The sequence below is a fragment of the Belonocnema kinseyi genome, chromosome 9 (genome assembly GCF_010883055.1).
Source record: "Belonocnema kinseyi isolate 2016_QV_RU_SX_M_011 chromosome 9, B_treatae_v1, whole genome shotgun sequence".
NCBI lineage: Eukaryota > Metazoa > Arthropoda > Insecta > Hymenoptera > Cynipidae > Belonocnema > Belonocnema kinseyi.
Window position 1 is genome coordinate 97,739,042 of NC_046665.1, and position 21,699 is coordinate 97,760,740.

At 31.6% G+C, this 21,699-nt stretch overlaps 1 protein-coding gene across 1 annotated transcript in view; it reads left to right on the forward strand.

The window, feature by feature from the left end:
* Positions 1-21,699, forward strand: part of LOC117180300 (cyclic nucleotide-gated cation channel alpha-3-like) — a 375,315-nt gene that overhangs the window by 244,665 nt on the left and 108,951 nt on the right. Inside the window, exon 7 of the mRNA XM_033372719.1 lies at positions 21,355-21,495. Coding sequence (XP_033228610.1) covers positions 21,355-21,495 — 141 coding nt within the window. The remainder of the gene's footprint in view (positions 1-21,354; positions 21,496-21,699) is intronic.

A 21,699-nucleotide genomic window follows, 5' to 3' on the forward strand; every position in this document is an offset into this window, starting at 1 on the left:
TCCCCTTCACGTTGTCTACTTCACTTTTCCACTACTTCCTAGCTCCTTGCCTACTTTCCATCCTTGGTAAAAAGTATGACATCTTCAGTTGTACATTGCTTACTTTTGAACATTTAAACAAAACTTTGGATGAGGAAGACTTAACCAACATCTTCCCTGCGAAGACAAGATATGAGCAGCTTGCAGTTAATATATACTGGCATGGAAGCTCAAAAAACTGGCTCTTTCAGTTTGTCTGTTTCCTTCAGTTTAGGTTGTTTCCTTTGGTTTTTTTAGTTTGTGTTGACTCTTTTAGACACGCTCACTTGCTCTAATTATGACTGTGTTGGTTCGTTCAGGGTGGTTCGTTTGATTCGGTTTGTTTGGATTCGCTCGGGTTAGTTCCTTTGGATATATTGGTTAAGTTGGTTCATTCGAACTTGTTTGATTTGTTTGCATTCAATTATTTGGGTTGGTTCGTTTTGTTTGGTTTATAAATGTTTTTTTTTGTTTGATTAGGTTCGTTTGAATTTTTTTGTTTGAGATGCCTCATTTGGAATAGTTTGTTAAGGTTGGTTTACTCGGTTGTTTTTTTATTCGGTTCTGTTAAATTCATTGGCTTGTGCTAATTAATTTTGATTGATGATCTGGGTTCGGCCGGTTTAGAATTATTTGTTTTAGTTTTGTTCTTTTAGGCTGTTTGGTTTGATTTCATTTGTTTGGGTTGAATCGTATGGGCTGTTTCCTTCAGAATGGTGCTTTCGAAATGGTTAGTTCGGGTTAGTTCTTTTTTGTTGGTTCGCTTGGTTTGGTTTAATGAGGTTCATTCGCTTCGATTGGTAAGTTTTGGTTAGTTTTTTTGGGTCGGTTTTGCTTTGGTTGGATGATTGAGCTTTGCTGGTTCAGATTGGTTTGATTAGTTTGGTTTTCTTATTCCATCGTTTGATTTTTTCGTTTTTTCTACTAATTAAGTTCATTTGGGTTTGATCGTTTGAGATGGTTCATTTGGGTTTGTTTCTTTAGGTTGATTCATTTGCTTTGTATGATTCGGTTCTGTTGGCTTCAATCGTATGGGTTGGTTAGTTTTGATTAATTCTGTGGTTTGGCTGGTTTAGGTTAATTGGTTTAAGGTGGTTGTTTTGGGCCATTTGATTTTATTTCATTATTTTATGTTGTATCGTATGGGCTCGTTCGTCAGAATGGTTCTCTTGGGTTCACTCGGCTTGGTTCGTTTGGGTGCACTGGTTAAGTTGGTTTGTTCGGATTGGCTTCTTGAATTGGTTTGATTAGTTTAAGTTATGTTCGCTCGTTTGGGGGTGGCTCGTTAACTTGTGTTTTAATGAGTGTGTTCGATTGATTAAGTTAGTTTGGGTTTGTTCTTTCGAGATGGTTTATTTAAGTTATTTTGTTAAGTTTTGTTAGTTTGGTTTGTTTAATTAAGTTCTGTTGATTTTTATTCATTTCAACTGCTTCGTTTCGAATTGGTTATTTGAGTTGAATGTTTTAAGTTAGTTGTTTCTGGTTTCAGTTCGCTTGGGTTGGTTCGCTTTGATGGGATTGATTGCGTTCTATTGTGTTTCTTCGTTCGTCATAGTTTATGTCAGTTAGTTTGAACAGGTTGGCTCATTTAATATATTTTATTTTGTTTTTCTTGGTTTATTCTGGATTTTTCCTTCAGGTTAGCTCATTTTGGTTGGTACGATTGATTTGATTTAATTCCGTGCATTCGCGTGGGTTGGTTTGAGTTGGTTGGTTGGGTTTTATTGGTTCAGATTGGTTAGTTTAAGTCAGTTTATTGTGTTTTTGCAGACTTTAGGCCTATTGGCCTTTTAATGAGACAGCTAGTTTAGTATGGTTAAATGTACTTTAATCTTTTGTTCGTACAATTTTTACATTTTTTTGTGTTTTTCTATCTATTTAATAATTCATTATTAGCAGCTTTCACTAATTAATAATAAATAAATCAGAGCTTTTTAGATTTCTATAAAGCTACTACGAATCAGCATTTTTCTAAAAATTCAAATTTAAGAGAGTAAAATACATAAAAGGATTTAGTTTAAATAATGGAAAAAGTACTAAATCACTTCGCGTCCGAGCGATTCGTGCAGGTCATAAATATTACTGCGCGAAAAAGGCGGATGGTTGCGAAAAAGAGCATCAAGTCCGATCGGGAAAGAAAAGAACCAAGAGTGAATATATAGAAAAGCTTGCCATGATATGTACGTGCATTTGATCGCCATATTTCACACCGAATCAATTTTTCCTGCGATATGCTCCAGATCAAGGAAAAAATTCACAACCTGACAAATAACGGACACTATTTTGTTCCATATAGCTTTTCAAGAGAATTCAATATGGAAAAAGGAAGAAGGCTACGTGAAATTGGTAGAACGATTTGTTGTGACAGTTGTTTCTCTGTTTTGTCAGTTAGAACGCGACAACATTAGTCGAAAACTCTTCTTTAAATTTTTTAGTTTATCTAATAATATTTTATAAGTGATACACAAATTTTTATTTTCTTTTTTGTAAGCTTTAAAAATTAGGCAAATGAATTCAGGTTTCGAAAGATCGTTCTGAATTTGCATTATTTCTTGCATTTTAAAGAAGAATTTATTGAAACTCATTTATATAGTTTTTAAAGATACAATTATTCTTTTCGTTTTTTTATTTGAGATTATTCAAAATTTTGAAACAAGTTTTGGATAGGGTCTTTGAATTTTGTGTTTCGCACGTTTTTTTCATTTTGCAAGATTTCTAAATTATCCTAAAAAAAGTGTTGTAATCATTTTTTGTTGAAAACCTGATTGAATTTTTATCAACTTTTTTAATTTACCCTAAATTTGAAATTTCGAAAATTAAGTCTAAAAATAATTTTTTTTGTAAGAAAAGTGTAAGAAAACCTTTCGCGGATTGAGAAACATTTATGCTTTTTAAATAATAAATTAAAAATTTTTTAATTATTAGATTTAAAGTATCACATAATTAAAAAGAAATTAATTTCGATTTTGTTGTCGTTTTTTCACCAACAATTGAAATCTTTATATTTTAAAGATTCATAATGTTTGAATAATTGTAGGAAATGCTTAACGTCTTTTCAGACTAGATGGAGATGTGAATTACAAATTTTTTAAGTAAATTTTTTTCTGAAAAAAGATTTTCTGGAAAAATAATGTGTCTTTAGTTTTCCAGAGGAGCGAAGATCTTTTCTTCGGAAAAAATTTAATTTTTAAGAATAATTAATATTTTTCAACAACTTGAGACTGTCTGTTTCACACAGAGATTTCACACTTTGAGATTGCAAGTGAGTATCGGATTCAGCGACCTAAAATTCGTAGCGCCTGGCTATTCTGATTTATTGAAACTCCTACTTTTTGATGCGACTATTAATTATACAAAAAAAAAAGAAAACAAAACTTAACTTTCGCATTTCGACATTTAATTCAGATTCAGCAGCCCCAAATAAGTGTTTTTGCAAATTCGGAAAGAAACAAGAGCTAACTTTGGCCTTGTAATTGCTTCCAACGACTTGAAATATATAGCAATTGTCTGGTCTGGCCCATCCTACTTTTTTGAGGCTACGCAATATGCGAAAATAGTGTTTGCTGAGATACGAAATATTGAGGTCAGAAAGAAAAGAGGAGATAACTTGAGAATTCTGACTGCGGATTTGTACTCAGTGACCCAAAATATGTTAGAATTTAATAGGCTGGTCCTTCAGAACCGATACTTTTTGTAAACCTCTCAAATATGCCGAAAAAAATTAGGTTAGGTATGGAAAAAAACAAAATTTAGCATTCCGAATTTTATTTCGGATCCAGCGACCCTAAATAAATAAGAATTGGCTCTCATCCAAGAATGCTGCTGCTCAAGATACTTTTAATATTTTCCCATAGATTGTGAGTTTAATAACGTTTAAAAAATATTTCTTATAATTAACTGAAGAAAGAGGAAAGATTCTTGGTAGAAAATTGATTCGTAAATCATCTAATACTATGTTGCTCGTCTCCGATAAAAAGCCTGGCTTTTAATCAAGGTAGGGTCTGCAAAAAAGAAAGCTAACATTTATTATCACTTGAAGCTCGTAAATCTGAAATTCGTCGCTGCGAAGGCAGTTGCTTATGGGACCCAATGAACCATAAACTGAGCCCAGATATGATTTTTCGATTGAACGCAGTAATGTTTACCGAAAGACCGATGTATGACATCTACTTGGCTCGTTATAAGAAACATAGATGTAATCGCAATGCCAAGTGACTGGAAATTTTATCGCATAGGGAGGTTTTCTATCGGAAATGGTTTCCAGCAGTTTAGATAAACGACAGTACGTAGACTCAAACTAGCCCGAGCAAGCACTGCAATTTAAACTTTTCCGTTTTGCTTGGCGCACAATTTTTCTCAGGCAGATCTTTTACGAAAGTGTCGCAACCAGGATCCAAATTTTTTCTTCAAATATACATCAAAGTTTGTAAGACATTTTTTTCTTTTAGAAAAAATAAGAGTTTATTTTCCAATCCTAATTTCTTTGATGTTCTTTGATGTATTGTACGTAATCATTTTGAAATCGCACTGAATTTTAATGTTTTGGACTTCTTTGAATCCCCTGAATTCTCCGAATTTCTTAAAACCTATGAATTCCCGAAATTTTAAAAGCTTCTGAATTATCTTTATTTCCTAATTTCTTTTTATTTCATGAATTTTTTGAACTCCAGGAGTTCTCTGAATTCCATGAATTCTCTATATTTTATGAATTCTCTCTATTCTATGATTCGTCGTAATTCCATGAATTCTCTGAATTCTCTGTATTCTTTCAATTCTCTTTTTTTTTAATTTTCTGAATTCATTAAATACTTTGCATTTCCTAACTCTTCTGAATTTTACAAATTTTCTGAATTCTGCAGTACGTGGATTTCCTTGAGTCCTCTGAATTCTATGAATTCTTTGAATACCATCAATCTTTTGAATTCCCTGGATTATCTGAATTCGCTGAATTAGATCAATACCCTGAATTACTGGAATCTATTAAGGTCTCTAAAACTTATGAATTAATTTAATTCTCCAAATTTTCCGAATTCCCTAAATTCTCACAATATCCTGAATTCTCTGAATTCTTTTAAATTCCTGAATTTCCAAAATTCCCTTAGCTCTCTAAATTTTTTAAATTCTCTAATAACTTCAATTCCCTGCATTATGTGAATGCTATATATTACTTGAGTTTTCCTAATTCCCGCAATTCTCCAAATACCTGAAATTCACTGGATTCCTCAAATTCTCGGAAATTCTTCAATTTCCAGATTCTCTCAAATTTCCTACATTTCTTCAAATTAATTTACTCATGGAATTCCTTAACTTCTCTATATTCAATTCACTTTTATGAATTCTCTGAATTCAATTAATTCTCTGGATTTAATGCATTCTCTGGAGTCCATGAATTCCCTGAATTCCATGAATTCTTTTATTTCTATCAATTCTCTAGATTCCACGAATTCTCTGAATTCTATGAATTTTATGAATTCCAAGAATTATCTGCATTCCATGAATTCTCTGAACTCCATGAATTCTCTACATTTCATGAATTCTCTGAATTTCATAAATTCTCTGAATTCCGTTTATTCTCTGAATTCTCTAAAGGAGGAGGGTCAATAAGGCCGGTTTTTGGGCCATCTACAGATTGGTCTCAAACATGTTTTATTTTATTCATCTAACTAGGTCTCATAACCCATTAAAATGATTTTTCCTGAGAGTGATCTGATTTAAAGATATAGTCATTTTTAAGTTCGTATTTTACATGGGTTTTCGCACTTTCATTCAAATCATGCTAAGTTTCACATTGTTTCACATTGTTAAAGCCATCATTTTTCTCGAGGTACTTAGCCTTCAAAATAGGGCTTATTTTTATACTTTATGAAATACCGCGCGTATTATTTTAAGGTATTAATTTATTGTTATTAAGGGGGAGGGTCGGTAAGGCCGGTTTTTGGCCTAATTTATTTTTGGACCAAAAAATCTGAAAAAATCATGGTAGTATCTTATAAGTATCCCGAGTCGATTGCACGCTAGACGGACTACCCTCCACCCCCCAGCCACCCCCACCAACCCTACAAATATAGGAAACACCACTACCCTCCAACTGTATTTTCGAGAGATTTGACACTCTTAAACATGTATTCTGAGGTTAGCTCGGGTTTACTATGGTTTTCGAGGTCGCCGAATACAAATCTGGCGTCCTTTGACTTTTATCGCGTCAGATTCAAGGTCATTGGAAGGTCAAATCGAGAGAAAACGGTAAAAAAATCCAAAATATACGTTATAGGTTTTTGGAGTCGCTAATTACGAATCTGGCATCCGTTGAACTCTATCGCTTCAGGTTCAAGGTCAATTGAAGGTCATTTGAAGGTCAAATCAAGAAAAAACGGTAAAAAAATTTAAAAAAAATATTTTATAGGTTTTTGGTATCGCTGATTACGAACCTGGTATCCGCTGACCTTTATCGCGTCAGGTTCAAGGTCATGACCGTATTTTTTGGATTTTTTTGCCGTTTTCTCTCGATTTGACCTTCCAATGACCTTGAACCTAACGCGATAAAAGTCAAAGGACGCCAGATTTATATTCAGCGACCCCAAAAACCATAGTAAACCCGAGCTAACCTCAGAATACATGTTTAAGAGTGTCAAATCTCTCGAAAATACAGTTGGTGGGTAGTAGTGTTTCCTATATTTGTAGGGGAGGTGGAGGTGGCTAGGGGGTGGAGGGTAGTCCGTTTAGCGTGCAATCGACTCGGGATACTTATAAGATACTACCATGATTTTTTCAGATTTTTTGGTCCAAAAATAAATTAGGCCAAAAACCGGCCTTACCGACCCTCCCCCTTTATTATTTTTATGTTATTTTTCTTAAGAAACATTTACTGCCGGTCTTAACCACTTTGACGCCCATGGGCAAAGAGGAATGAGATTAAAATCAACCAAAGTCAGTGGAATAGGAAACAAAACGCTATCGTTCATGTGCGACTGCCGCTTCGCTACGTTCAACTGTTTTCCCCTTCCAAATGGTATTCGCGTTTGTTGCCGATGCTTTTAGCTATATTATCCTTCATTCTTCTTCCACGTTTCGGCCTGTTAAAGAGTTCTTATCCACTGTATGTGATATTACTGCGTACGTACATCTGTTCCAGATTATTTTATTGTAGTTTTATTTTATCAGTATCGACTAGTTTCATAGCGATTGTAAGTTTTTTGCACAGATACTTCATAGGCATGAGAGGCTACACTTTTTTTAAATCCTTATTATTGTTCTTGTTGCGGCAAATTCTTAAAACCAAAGAGTCATCTATCAGTAGTTCAGGATGAACGGGCAATAAATTTTCTTAAAACTGCTTTTAATAGCTCCTTAACCATTCAGTCAAAGATGGAACTTCAGATTCTGACTGTAGGAAAATCAAACTTTCAATAAGAAGATGTATGATTTCTCAATCCAGATGCATTGTCTGTCATCACAAGAATAATCGTATCCGAATCAAACTTTTTGCTGCATTGAGAGTGTACGTCGATACTGGTATTTTGATTCCTGCTAAAGCGAGATGCTGTGCTTCTCATTTGGTTGATAATGGTTTTCTTAAGAAAGAGGTTGTTGCGTCTATACAAGCCACCTCTGATTTGACTCACATGAACGCTGAGTCGATTTCTAAGCTTCTGAATGATTTGCGCTAGGAGGCAAGAAAAATAGGGTTGAATTTTGATGATCCATCTATGCTTGAGGATGAAGATTATTATAGGCTCACCGGTTTGACGAAAAATCAATTTAGTGACGTTTGCACAGTACTTGTCAATTGATGTGCGTTCGACAAAAGGTCGTTATGTGCGTTTGTGTCTTGCATTATTTTTGATCAAGTTGGGCACAGGTCTTTCCAATGCGATTTTATCAACTATTTTTGGCATAGAAAAACGAAGAGTTGGCAGAGGAATTAAGGCAGCACGGAAAGCTCTGATGTCCTCCTTTGTACCTCATCATCTTGGTATAGGTCACATATCACCCGAGTCAGTCATTAAGGACCATACTACATCAACCGCAAAAACGCTATTCCTAAATGGAGAAGATGTATGTATCCTTGTAGCTGATGGTACATACATGTTTATCCAAAAGAGTAGCAATTACTCTTTTCAAAGGCGGACTTATTCTATGCATAAAGCAAGGAATCTGGTCAAGCCTATGATGTTAGTAACGACGACAGGATATATAGTGGATGTTTTCGGTCCGTATTTTGCTGATGGCAAGAACAACGACGCTAGTATCTTTGAAAGTCTTTTAAAACAAGATTCAATAAAACTGCGTACGTGGATGCCCTCAAACTCTGTTATCGTTGTCGATCGCGGTTTTCGCGACTGCCTGAAGTTTTTAGAAGATTTTGGATTCGTTTCCAAAATGCCTTATTTTCTTCAAAAAGGATCACAGCACACTACGATTGAAGCAAACGAATCAAGGCTCGTTACTAAAGTCCGATGGGTGGTTGAAGCAGTCAATGGGTTGATAAAAACTTGGAGAGCCTTAAGTGATGTTTTTTCCAAATAGTCAAATCCCGTACATCGGCGATTACCTCAGAATAGTCTGTGCCCTTTGTAATGCTTTCCGACCTCCTAGAATACATGATAATTCCGATGATCATCTGATCGCTGAACGAATGTTGTGATTGGCTTCGCAGCCTCATCGCCTGCAAGAGCGAGCAGTAAAGGAAAACTGGGCAAAAAGGAGGGCATCGTGGCTTCCTATAACGCAGGAGACACTACCTGATTTTCCTAGGTTAACTCTTGATGAATTGCGATACATCATACTCGGAGTATATCAGCTGAAGCTGATATACGTGCGCAGTTTTTGGCCAAGTATGATCTTGCGTGAGCAATACTAACAATGTATAACTTAGCATGATTTGAATGAAAGTACGAAAACCCATGTAAAATACGAACTTAAAAATGACTATATCTTGAAACCAGATCACTCTCAGGAAAAATCTGTTTAAGGGGTTATGAGACCTAGTTAGATGAATAAAATAAAACATATTTGAGGTCAATCTGTAGATGGCCCAAAAACCGGCCTTATTGACCCTCCTCTTTTCCTCAATTCTCTAAATTACCTAAATTTTCTGAATTACTTGAACTCCTTGAATTCTTCTAATTTCCTAAACTACCTCTAGTTCCTAAATGTCTTCCATTTTCTGAAATCCCTAACTTATCAGAAGTTTAAGAATTTTCTATATTTAAATAATTCTAGGAATTTTATAAATGATATAATTTTCTTAATTTCGTAATTTCTTTGAATTTCAAGAATTCTACTTATTTGATGAATTCCATGAATTGCCTAAATGCCATAAATTTTCTGAAATCCAGAACTCTCTGAAACCTGTGAATTTGATCAATTCTCTGAATTAATGCGATTTTATCGAATTCTCTTCATTGTTTTAATTCTTTGAATTCTTGGCATTATTGCGAAGTCCTTGCAATTCTTTGAATTCAGAAAATTATACCACATTCAGGGAATTCAATCGAATTCACATGGAATACTTTTGAATTCTTTGGAGTTCCTTCAATTTTTTATATAATTTTGAATTCTATAGAATCGCGTAGATCTAACTTGAAATTTTTTTAAATTTGCGGAACTTTCTGAAGTTTTTGAATTCTCTAAATTCGTAACATAATCTGAATTCCCTCAATTCTCCAAGTTCACACAAATAATTAATTAATTGAGGGAATTCTAAGAACCTCAAAAGTATTCAGGTGGATATTCAACCTGATTGCTGATATTCTAAACACTAACTACTAACAAAATAATAAGTAAGTACCCTCTTTTGTCTCTGTCTGTACTCTGGAACTCATCCTTAGTAATTCAGTATCAGAGGTTCGTTATCGTAAATTGAAAGTTTTTTTTATAATCCGTTGTTCTTCTTTCAAAAAGCGTTGACTCAGAAAAGAGTTTGTAACAAGAGAAAAAAAAGAAGGAATCGGAGTCTTGAAAAGAACGGAGCTTGGGAAACTGGCGAGTTACGTGCTTTTGCTGCAGATTCATCGATCAGGCGCCTTTTGTCAGCTCTTTAACAGTTTCTTTGTGGCTACCGCTATTATGGATAGCTGTGCCTCCACAGTTTGCCGGATATCTGTCAGTCCACTCAAGATCCGAGAAACTCTGAAGAAGAGGATAGATATTAATGGCGCTACTGGACATATACTTTTTGGACCACTGTAAACTCATAAAAAGAAGTAGCAAATAATAAGAAAATGTTGGAAAAATAATAGTCTTTGGTTTACGTCACCCAAAACAGAAAATGTTATTCTTAATCTTTGATATCACGCTCAACCCCAATTAGCAAAAATATTTCACTTCTATCAATTTTATAACAGACTTTCAGGCGTTTTTCAACGAGAAATTTGACCTTTCACCTTAGACCCCTAATATTTGACCTATGACCTTAGACATTTTTCTGTGAATGTCACCTTTAACTTTTAACCTCTTATATTTCTTCTTCGTCCCCGATTTGCGACCTCTGAACTCTTAATTTTGACATATTTTCCTTGGCCTTTTACTTTCGACCATTAACTTCAGACCTCTGACCTCTGATATTTGAATTTTCAACTCTAACCCATTGACCTTTCAAAAATGATCGCTGACTATAACCTTTTATTTTCACCTTTGAATCCCAATCCGTGACCTCTGCACTCTTGTACTTGACATCTCTTCCCTGACTTTTGACATTAGACCTCTGATTAATAATCTTTCATCATTAACCTCTTACTTTTGAGCATTCACTTTAGAACATTGACCTCTCATTATTCCTATTTATTGCGTGAACTTGTTTTCTTTACCTTTGAAATGTGATTTCTTATCTACAACCGTTCTTCTTTGACATTTGAAATTTTAGTTTGACCTCTAACCTTTAGACTACTAACCTTTGACCGCCAACCTGAGCCTGCTAACCTGTGACCTCAAACTTCCTGCCTTTGACCTCTGTTTGCTCACCATTGCCAATTATCTTTCACCCTTGTCCCCTAACATTGGCCTTTTGACCTTTGACATATGATGTCTGATTTATGATTGTTCATCATTAACCTCTGAAGATTTCAACTCTCACCGTTTATATTTAACCTCTGACCTCTGATATTTGACTTGTTTCCTGATCATTGGCATATGATCTTTGAATAATGGTTTCTCATCTTTAACCTTTCAATCTTAACATTTCAACCTTCACTGTTGACCTTAGACCTCTAACCTCTTATGTTTTACCTCTATTTCCTGAGCTTTCTCATGAGACCTTTGAACTATGATCTTCGTTCTTCATCTTCGAACCTTCGACCCCTGACTTTCAACTATTTGTTCAAAATACTTATTTTTTGCTTAAAAGTTCAACTATCAGGTTACAATCTTAGAAATTCCATCCTTTTTGGTCACAAATTCTACATTATGTTTAAAGATTAATTTGTTTTGGTCGTTGATTAAACTTTTTTGCGTCAAGTTGAAAAATATACTATCATATTATTTTGTTTAAAATTAATCTCTTTTTGTTAAGGATTCAATTATTTTATTAAAAATTTAACAATTTTGTTAAATTATATAGGTTTCATTTGTATTTTTTTCTTTCTTGCCCAGATAATCCATCTTAGTAGAACATTTGTCTTTTGAGTTTTACAATTTATCTCTTTTGCATTTTTGTACCATTTTTTCAGAATTTATATTTGTTAGTTTTGGGTTTAATAGGAATGTTCTGAACTAAAAATTTAACTATTTCTTTTGTTGTTAGCAATTGCTATTTTTTTATCAAATTTAACTAACTAGCTGAAGGCTCATGTATTTCGTAAAAACGTTTCTTTTTTATTCAGAAACTTCATTTCTTACTATTTTAGCTTAAAAAATAAACAATTTAGTAGAATTTTTGTTGACTAAAATATAACTCTTGATTGAAAATTCTACGTAAAAAAAATACTTTTGTCTATTTAAAAGATTTATCTTCTTATTTTAAAACATCAACTATATGTTTCGGAATTCAACTCTATTCAAACCTTTTTATATATGAGGTCTGGTTGACGATTTTTAATTCTTAACCTGTGACCTTTCCCTTTTGACCCCTGATCTTCAGGTTTGACGTGTTATTTTTTACACCTGCTCCTTGACCTTTGACCTATGAACTTTGGCTTATGCTTGAAGATTTTTCATCTTCAATCTACGCCATTCCACCTTTATCTAATGACATTTGACCCCACGACCTCTCGTATTTGACCTCTCTTACCTGACTATATTTTAATATTTGCTTTTGAATGTTTAATATTTTATTTTATATCATTATTCTTTCACCCCTAGCCCCTGAAAATCGACCTCTGACCTCTTATCTTTGACCCTTGACATAAAAAAATCTTTTTTTTATTTGAGCATCATTCTGCATAGTTGAAAAGTAATTATTTTTAATTAAAGAGTCTACTATTTTATTATTTATTGAAATTTTTTTACTATTTTCCAATTACTATTTAGTTAAAATGGGAAAGTTATTTTCTAAAATTCTTCATTTTAGTGTTGAAAATTCAACTATTTAGCTTAGAGATTTCTTGTCTGGAAAATCTTTCTGGGTTGAAAATACAACTCTTTTGTTGAATTCCGTCTTTTGGGTTTTGAAATTCATCTTTCAAATTAAAAATCCAATTTCTTTGCTTTAAAGTTAATTCTTTTTGTTTAAAAAATTTACCATTATATTTTCTGGTTTAGAATTCATCTTTTCTGGTTCGTAATGTTATTATTTTTTTTAATTCTCTACATTTTTTAATAAATTTTTACCCATTTTTCTAAAAATATCTTTTTTTGTTTGTTTAAATCCAACTACTTCTTTGAATATCCTATTTTTTGAACAGCTTGAACATATTATCTCTAACTTATTGTCTTTTATTTTTAACTTGACCTTCACATGTGACCCCTGACCTTCGACCTCTGACCTCTTATTTTTCCCCTATTCTTTGACTTTAACATATGATCATCAGGTGATGCCTTATGATCCTGCCTTATTAACCTTTGACCTCTTATATTTGATTAATTAAATAAAAGTGGGGTTATCTTTGACACCTGTTCTCTGCGCCTTGAATTGATATATCTGACCTGTGATCTATCGTCTTTAACATCTGACCTCCTTACTTTCGCATATGACCTTTTTGACCTTTGTTTATTGACCTCTGACACATCATTTCTGAGTTATGATTATCGATTTTTAATACCTAACCTTTCTTCTTTCACCCATGACCTTTGACCCCCTAAACTTTGACCTTTGACCATTCATATTTGACCTCTGTTTCCTCACCTCTGATTTTGATAAGATTTGACCTAATTTAACTTCTATTCTGATCGCTCAGAAGAGATATCTAACCCCTGAATATTAATATTTGACCTCTGACCTCCTTAAATATTAATTCTGAAAATAATTTTAAAAATTCATAAAATTAAAATTAACAATACGTGTAATTAAATTATTGCTTAAAGTCTCTTTGAACCGGAGGCAACGAGGAGATTCGACTCTGTTCTACCATGCGAGAAAAGCTGATTTCAACTAAAAGCTCGAAAGCTACAAAGAAGCTTTCTTATGCACTCTCCCGCAAATAACGCTTAATCTAAAAAGAGCACCCGTATTTTGCACGCAAGCGAATCTCCAAGTAATTAACTCAGAAATATTTAAAGCCCCTCGTGTTTTTCGGATAAATAAAAAATATAATATGCAGATTGAAGATTTTAAATTTTAGAAAAGCTCGAGCTGAAAGCTCTTTTGTGAAAACAGAGAAGCACACAGGTACTTTCATCCAATCCACTCAAGGGACTAGAAAGGAATTGAGCCAGGAAAGAGGAGTTTGGCTGATAAAGTTTAGCCAGCAGCGATGTTACTTCAAAGTCAGTGATGATTTTACAACGAAAGAAGCTTTTCTGCGTCGATTTCACTAAACTTATTCTGAAATGAGATGAAACTTTCCTACAGTCGGAACTGCATTTATACGTAAACAAAGTTAAAAGGATGCGTCTGACAATTTAACAAAACTTTTATTCATAATGGTGTATCCACTTTTGAAATAAATTACAGGAACGGGTAATTTGTCATTTAGAGCTTTAAATGCCATTTTTATAAAAACAATTTTGAAATGCTCTCAAACTCTTTTAAATGGGTTCTTATTCTTTTATTTTCTTGGAATCTGCTAAAATCTCCTGAAATACTGAGATATAATAAATTTTCTGAATTCTTTCAATTCCCAAAATTACTTTCTTTTTCAGAATTCCTAACATTCTCTGAATACCCCTAATCCCTTGAATTTCCTAAATGTTTTTAGTACTTCTTTGAAATCTTCTAAATGCCTCGAAATTCCATACATTCTTTGGAATTCTTTTAATTATCTAAATTCTCTGAATGAATTTAATTTTTAGAATTCGTGAAATTCTTTTGATATTTAAATTCCGAATTCTTTAAAGCTAAAAACTCGAATGTGGTATAAGACAGTTTACTTGAAACTAAAAAAGAAGAATTTTCGTAAAGGAAGTTTAGTTTTTATCAGAACGATTAATTTCCGACCAAAAAGGTAATAGTTAAATTTTCAGTTGAAAAAACTAATTGGGACGACAAAAAACGATTGTTTAACGAAATAATTCAATTTTTCACTAAAAATGATAAAGTTCTAATAAAAAATGAACTTGTTATATTTTTACTTAAAAAATAATTAGAAAAAATTTAATCAGTTTAAGTTAAGTAAAAAGCCGGTTTTTTTGCAAAACCGTTCAATCGGTAACTAAAATCATAAGTTTTTAACAAATCAAATTAATTTGCAACTTAAATCGATGAATTTTCAATAAACGCATGAGTTTTCTATGGAATAGTTTAACTTATAAAGAAAGAACTTTGAAAAGTTAACAGAAAAGTTAATTTTTAAATAAATACTTTAATTTTACACTCAATTCTGAAACTATCAGCCTAAAAAGATGAATATTCTGCAAAATAGGTGATTTTCTAACCAGAAAATATGAATTGTCGATACAAAATTTGATATACGACGAATAGTTTAATTCTTATGTTATAAAACAAAAATTTGCAACCAAAAATATTCATTTTTATCTAAAAAGTTACTTTTCAACCAAATACTTTAATTTTCTACTGAATTTTTTATTTATCGAATCCAACTAATGAATGTTTTTGAAGATAGCTGAATTTTTAACCTGAAAATATGTATTTTGAAAAAAAGTTAATTGGCAACCAAATAGTTAAATTTTTAAATTATGAAGAAAAAATTGTCGAACAAAAATATAAATACCCGACAAAAAGTTGAATTTTAAACTAAAAGTTTAATTTTCAAATTATCAAATAAAAATTTGTGATCGAAAACATGAATTTTCATCTAAAACGTTAGTTTTAAGGAAATGGTTTAATTTTCTACAAAATTTGTCATTTTCCAAGCCAAAAAGATAGATTTTTTACAAAATAGATAAACTTTGAACCCGAAAGTAATTATTTTTAACATAAAAGTAAATTTTCAGAAAAATAGTTGAATTTTCAAATTTCAAATAAAAAATTTTCAACCTAAAATATGAATTTTTAACAAAAAGTTAAGTTTTAATTAAATTATTCCATTTTTTAGAAAACAGCTAAACTTTAACACGAAAATGTTGATTTTCAACAAACATTGAATTGATGGTAAAATAGCAAAATTTTGAACTTATGAAATAAAATTTTATAATTAAAATTCTGAATTTAAAAAAGGTTAATTTTCAACGAACTAGTTTAATTTTCTAGAAAGTTGTAGACCTTTTAGCTAAAAAGACAAATGTTGTACGAAACATTGAATTTCCAAATAAAAATTAATTTACGATCAAATAGTTGAATTTAAAACATATAAAGAATAAATTCTCAACAAAAAATTTAGTTTTCGACTAAATAGTTTAATTTCACTAAAATTTTAGAATTGTTAAGCACAAAAGATGAATTTCTTATAAAATATTTTAATTTTTAACGCAATATTTTAATTATTCAATAACATTTTTTAGTTCTCATGCGAAAAATTTGCAACCAAAAAAATCAATTAAAAAAAAGGATTATTTCCAATTCAATTATTACATTTTTTACAAAACAGCGTAACTTTCGACCCGAAAATATTAATTTTCAACAAAATGTTAATTGACCACCAAATCGTTGAGTTTTAAATTTATAAAGAGTAAATTTTAAACAACAAACAAATTCATTTTCAAATATTTAACAGTTAAATTCGACGATCAACAATGGATTTTCAACCAAAAATGTAATAGTTACATTTTTAGTGAGGAAAATCAATTCCTAACTAAAAGAAGAAAAAACAGAACAAATTTAGCAAAATAGATACATTACTAATCAAATATATGAATTTTCCAATAAACTAAAGGATCTTTAACAAAATAAGTTTCTGGAAACGAGTTCAACATTCAACCAATTAGTTACAATTTTAACCAAAAGTTGATTCTTTATCCGAAAAGAATTATTTTCTACAGAAAGATGCATTATGGACAGACATGCATGAATTTTCAATCGAGTACATGAACTTTACACCGCATAATAAATTCTTATTTAAAAAAAGGAGCTTCCGACCAAAAAGCGGATTGTAAAACATAAAGATAAAATTTTCACAAAAAATATGAATTATCAACAAAATACATACATTTTCTACTAAATAATTCGATTTAATTCTACAAAATTTGAAATTTTGCCCTAACAGTTCAATTTTAAACTAAAAAAATATAATTTTTTATAAGAAATGAAACACTTAAATTTTCAGTTAAGAAAATTAATTTCAAACCAAAAATGAAACCTATTTTTAAACAAAATAGTACAATTTGCCATGAATATATAAATATTCACTAAAAAAATTAACAAAGAAGTTCAAGTTTCTACTATGTATTTAAATTTTTTACAAAAAAAATTCATTTTTAGAAAAATAGTCTGCATTTGAAAAAATAACTTCTTTAAAAAAAAGGGGGGAACTGAGTTTAGGGACTACCCTTAATCTCTTAATTTGATCTACCGTCTAAGTTTAGCTTAAAATTTTATCAATCTTAACAGTATGGTGTCCCAAAGTGTCAAGGAGGGGGGGGGGGGCAGAATAATTTCAAAAATAACCTCATGTAATATTTGGGTTGTGCACTCCCCCATGGATAATAGAAATTGCGATATCATTTTTATTTAAGGGAGGAAAATCGTTATTTGATGTGCTTCAAGTACCCGTATTTGCAATTTGATAGGATAACGTTCTACACACAGAATGCAGAGAATATTGAAGTATAAACATGTCGCTTGGTCTTTATGTACACATGCTACATTTATAGTGGTACAGTTGCACATCCACATCTTGGTAAACGATGCGCTTGTCTGTATTGCCTAACGTACAATGCGCACCACCATAAACCCTTGGAATATATCTGAGAAATCGATATTGGCAGTCCATTAGAACTGCCAACATTCGATCCTTATAGAAACAAATATTTGCTGCGAATTCGGTGCAATGTCCACTCAACCCAGACTGACAGCATTGTATTAACCCAGATCTAAATTTGAAAAAAAAAACACTAAAATGTTTACAACCCTCAAAATTATCATATCAAATGATAAATTATCTTAAAATATCGCTTAGGCCTTCAAACTCTGACCTCTGATCTTTAAACTCTCATTTTTTTACCTTGAAATCATAATCTCTGACAACGTTGACTCCTGACTTTTGAACTCTTCCATGTGACTCCCGTTTTAGACTCCAACATTTCAACTTTCACTTCTGTCCTATGACCCATCGTGGTTGACCTATGAACCCTAAACGCTAAATTTTGACCTCAATCACGTGACGTTTGACGTACGTTCTTTCATCAACAATCTCTGACCTTTCATGATTCAAACGAGTTCTTTGATATATGACCTTTCGTATTTAACATCTGACCTTCACCCTTTGACTGCTGTCCCATTAACTCTTTTATTTGACTTTCGACCCTTAAACACACTTTTTTTACCTTAGGCTCATGATCTTCAAACTGTAATATTTAATCTCTAACCTTTTATCTTCGCTCCTGACCTTTCAATACTTTTATTTGAACTCTGACATTATCATACTATCCCAGCTGATAAATTAAAAAAAATGAAATAAACTTAAAAAAAGACAAATTTTAGACTTATAACCTATAAAATCTTATTTTTTTAACTTTTGATACATGATCTCCAGCCTATGATCTTCAGTCTTTCACGTTTAAACTTTAGTCTTTGACTTCTAATTTTTGAACTTTCGCATGTGAACTCTGACCTCTCATTTTGAATTTTAACATTTTAGCTTTGACTTCTGCCCTATTATTTCATACAGTTAACTTACGACACTCAGGTTTTATTATTGACCTTAACACATGATCCCTTAGCTAGAATCTTTCGTCTTCAACCTCTGACCTTTCCTGGTTGACTCATGACATTTGAATTATTGTATTGAACCTCTGAATTCTTATTTTTCCCTATCTGAAATGCTGCCTGACCTATGACCTCTAAACTTTCATTTTCGACTTCTGACCTTTAAACTCTTGTATTTGACTTTAGGCCTTTCATTTTTTACCTATCGCTGATGATCGCTAACCTTTTATATTTGACCTCTAAACCTTCCCCTTTTAAATGTGTGCTATGACGTCTAACCTTTAAACTTTCCTAGCCAGCTTTCTCTTTTGTTTGATTCATGCATTTTTTAAATTTAATGGGAAAAAAATGGTTAGACAAAATAAGCATTTCGAATAAATATTTTATTTCTAGGCTTTTGTGTTTAAGGTCTGAGGTTATTGAAGAAATTGAAAAAAAATTGAATATCTCATATCAAAAATTTCAAAAAAAAAAGGTAATTTGTAATCAGATAGTTGAATATCAGACCAAAAAAGACTTATTCTCCACCAATTGCTTTCTAATCAAAAGAGACTAAATTTTTAACAAAAAGACGAATTTTCTACAAAATTTTTACATTTTTTTCTCAAAAATATGTGTGTTTGAAGTTAAATTTTTAACCAAGTACTTGAATTTTTGGCGAAAAATATAAATTCTCAACGAAGAATGTGATAATTAATATTTTCATGATGAACTGTTTTTATTTTAAATCAAAATCAGTTTAGTTCGTCAAAAAAGATGAATTTTTAACAAAATAGTAGATTCCTCAGTCATCTAGATTAATTTTCTATTAAAGCGATTAGTTTCCTGCAAAAAAAGATCGAGATTTGAACCAGGAACGCCAATATACATTATTGGAGTGTTAACCAATTAGACCAACGAATTAATGTTCTAAGTAATTGGCAAAATTTAATTTCAGAAATTATTCAATTGACCTCATCGACAAAATAAAATTATTATTTTCATCAAATAGTTAAATCTTCAATAAAAAAGGATTAATTATGACCATTACGTTCCAGTTTTAGGAAAAAAATTTAATTTCTACAGCGGGAGTAGAATTTTTAAGTACATTCTGAAGTGACTCGAATTTTTCCTAAAATTTCAAAAATTCTTTTGAATTGAAATTTTTCTTTAAATGATCCAAAATCTTTTCAAACTTTTAAAAAATCTTTTGAAACGCTTTGAAAACATGTTCATATGTTTTATAATAATTCGAACTTTTCAATACATATTTGAGTAATTAAAAAAAAGTTTAAAATTGCCTTAAAAACTTCCAAAATTTTTTTACACTTTTTCGAAATCTTTTGAAGTTTTCTCTTAAAAGTAATTTTCTTGAGTTAAAATCATTTTAAATTTGTGCAGGAATCTTCATAATATTTTGGTATCCTCTGAAACGTTTTATAATTATTTTTCTAAATTTTAGGAAATCATTTAAAATGTTTTGAAACCTTTTTTAACTTTCTCTTTAAATTAATTTTTCGAAATAAAAAATCAATTGCAATTTATCAAAGAACTTTAAGGAAAGTTTCTTATTTTCTTAAAAACATTGAAAATTTCTGAAAAGCTTCAACATTTTTGTTCGGTATTTTCAAATCTTACGTCTTCTTCAAATATGTTTAAAATCTTTTCAAGTTTAAAGTTATTTTCAAACTTACACAATATTTTACTAATGGTTTTTAATACGTTGAATTTTGGTTAAAAACTAGTTTTTTACCTGAAAATTTAACCACGTAATTTTTGTTTAAAAACTTATTCTTTTTAGTTAAAAGTTTAATAATTAGGTAGAAACTTGAACTATTTGGTTAAAACTAAAACTACCCATTCAAAAATATAACTATTTAGTTGCAAATTATGTTTTGTCAGAATTATTATTTTCTGTCTGAAAGTGTATCTATACTCTATTTTTCTAAAAAAAATCTTCTTAATAAGTTAAATATTGAACTATTTGGTATAAAAATTCCTATATTTTGTTAAAAATACCTCTTTCGTGGTTTTATTTAACTGTTTGATATTGTGTTTTTATTAGTAATCAGTATATTATTGAACTGAAATTTTTATTATTCCATTTTTGTTAAAAAATTGATTCGAATTTTGGTGGAAAATTAATATTCTTGGTTAATTGAATCCTAATATTGTTTCTTTTTTAATAATAATATGCGACACATTGTGATGTGAGGGCAGAATTCCGACCTCTTCTTTTTTTATTGTCACTTAATAAGTCGGCGCTACCAAATTACTTGGGCTTTAATCATTTAATGAATAATTTATACACACATTTAATCGAATCAATAATTTTAATGGCAATTTAAATTATTAAGTCCCTTTCAAATTCCCTTTTTTGAAATTGGATAGTTCTGAAGAAAAGGGTATGTTAAACGCGCATGCGAGCTACTCTAGAGTAGACTCTCACTTATTCCAAGTGCTGAGAAACGCAAACATTCAGATATTCCAAGTCTGTAGGGGCTCCCACCTCTACCGCGAGTGATGAGGTGACTTTATCGAGCGGTGTTCATTCGCTGCGCCTGCCTTGTATCGATATGGGAACTGTAAGCATATGTACATACTTGCAAAAAACGAGGGCTTCCCGATCTTCGGGCCTCCTCTTAATTTGTCAGCTACTGACGCGGCGAGACCGTTCAGGGATAGGAGTGGGAGATCAAGGGGTTTCGCCACTTAAAATATCCAAGCTGGAGAGACTTGCAATAAGTGAGCATTGAAATAGGTGAGTCTTGGAATAAGTGAGCCTTCAAATAAGTTAGCTATCGAATTAGTTAGAGTTCTCTGTAGTATTTTAATAAATTACTCTAATAGAAATTTTTTGATAGACTTTAATTTCTTTCTTCATAAACTAATTTAAGGATCAATAAGGTCTAACATGATAATCTTGTTTTATTATCTCTATTTGCCGAATTGATTTAATGGTGATCATAATGCTAACGAATTTTCTTCTCATGTGATTGCAGCCAAACTGGATGGAGTGAAAACGTACATGCGGATGAGGAGGGTGCCGAATCATCTTCAGGTCAAAGTAATCAAGTGGTTTGATTACCTTTGGCTAACTCAGAAGTGCTCGGACGAGGAAAAAGCTGTTAGTTGTCTACCGGGTGAGTCAAATTTGAATTTCGAATATTTATTATTCGCATCTCATCTCCATTGCAAAAAACGTCAAAGAATTATTTGCATATTATTAAAAAAAGTTCTTCATCATCTGGGGGCCGTTCATTTTTCGGAACGGTAAAAATTAAGAAAGGTAAAATTTCAGAATGGGTTATAATACATAATGGTAAAACTTAGGAATAGCAAAAAGT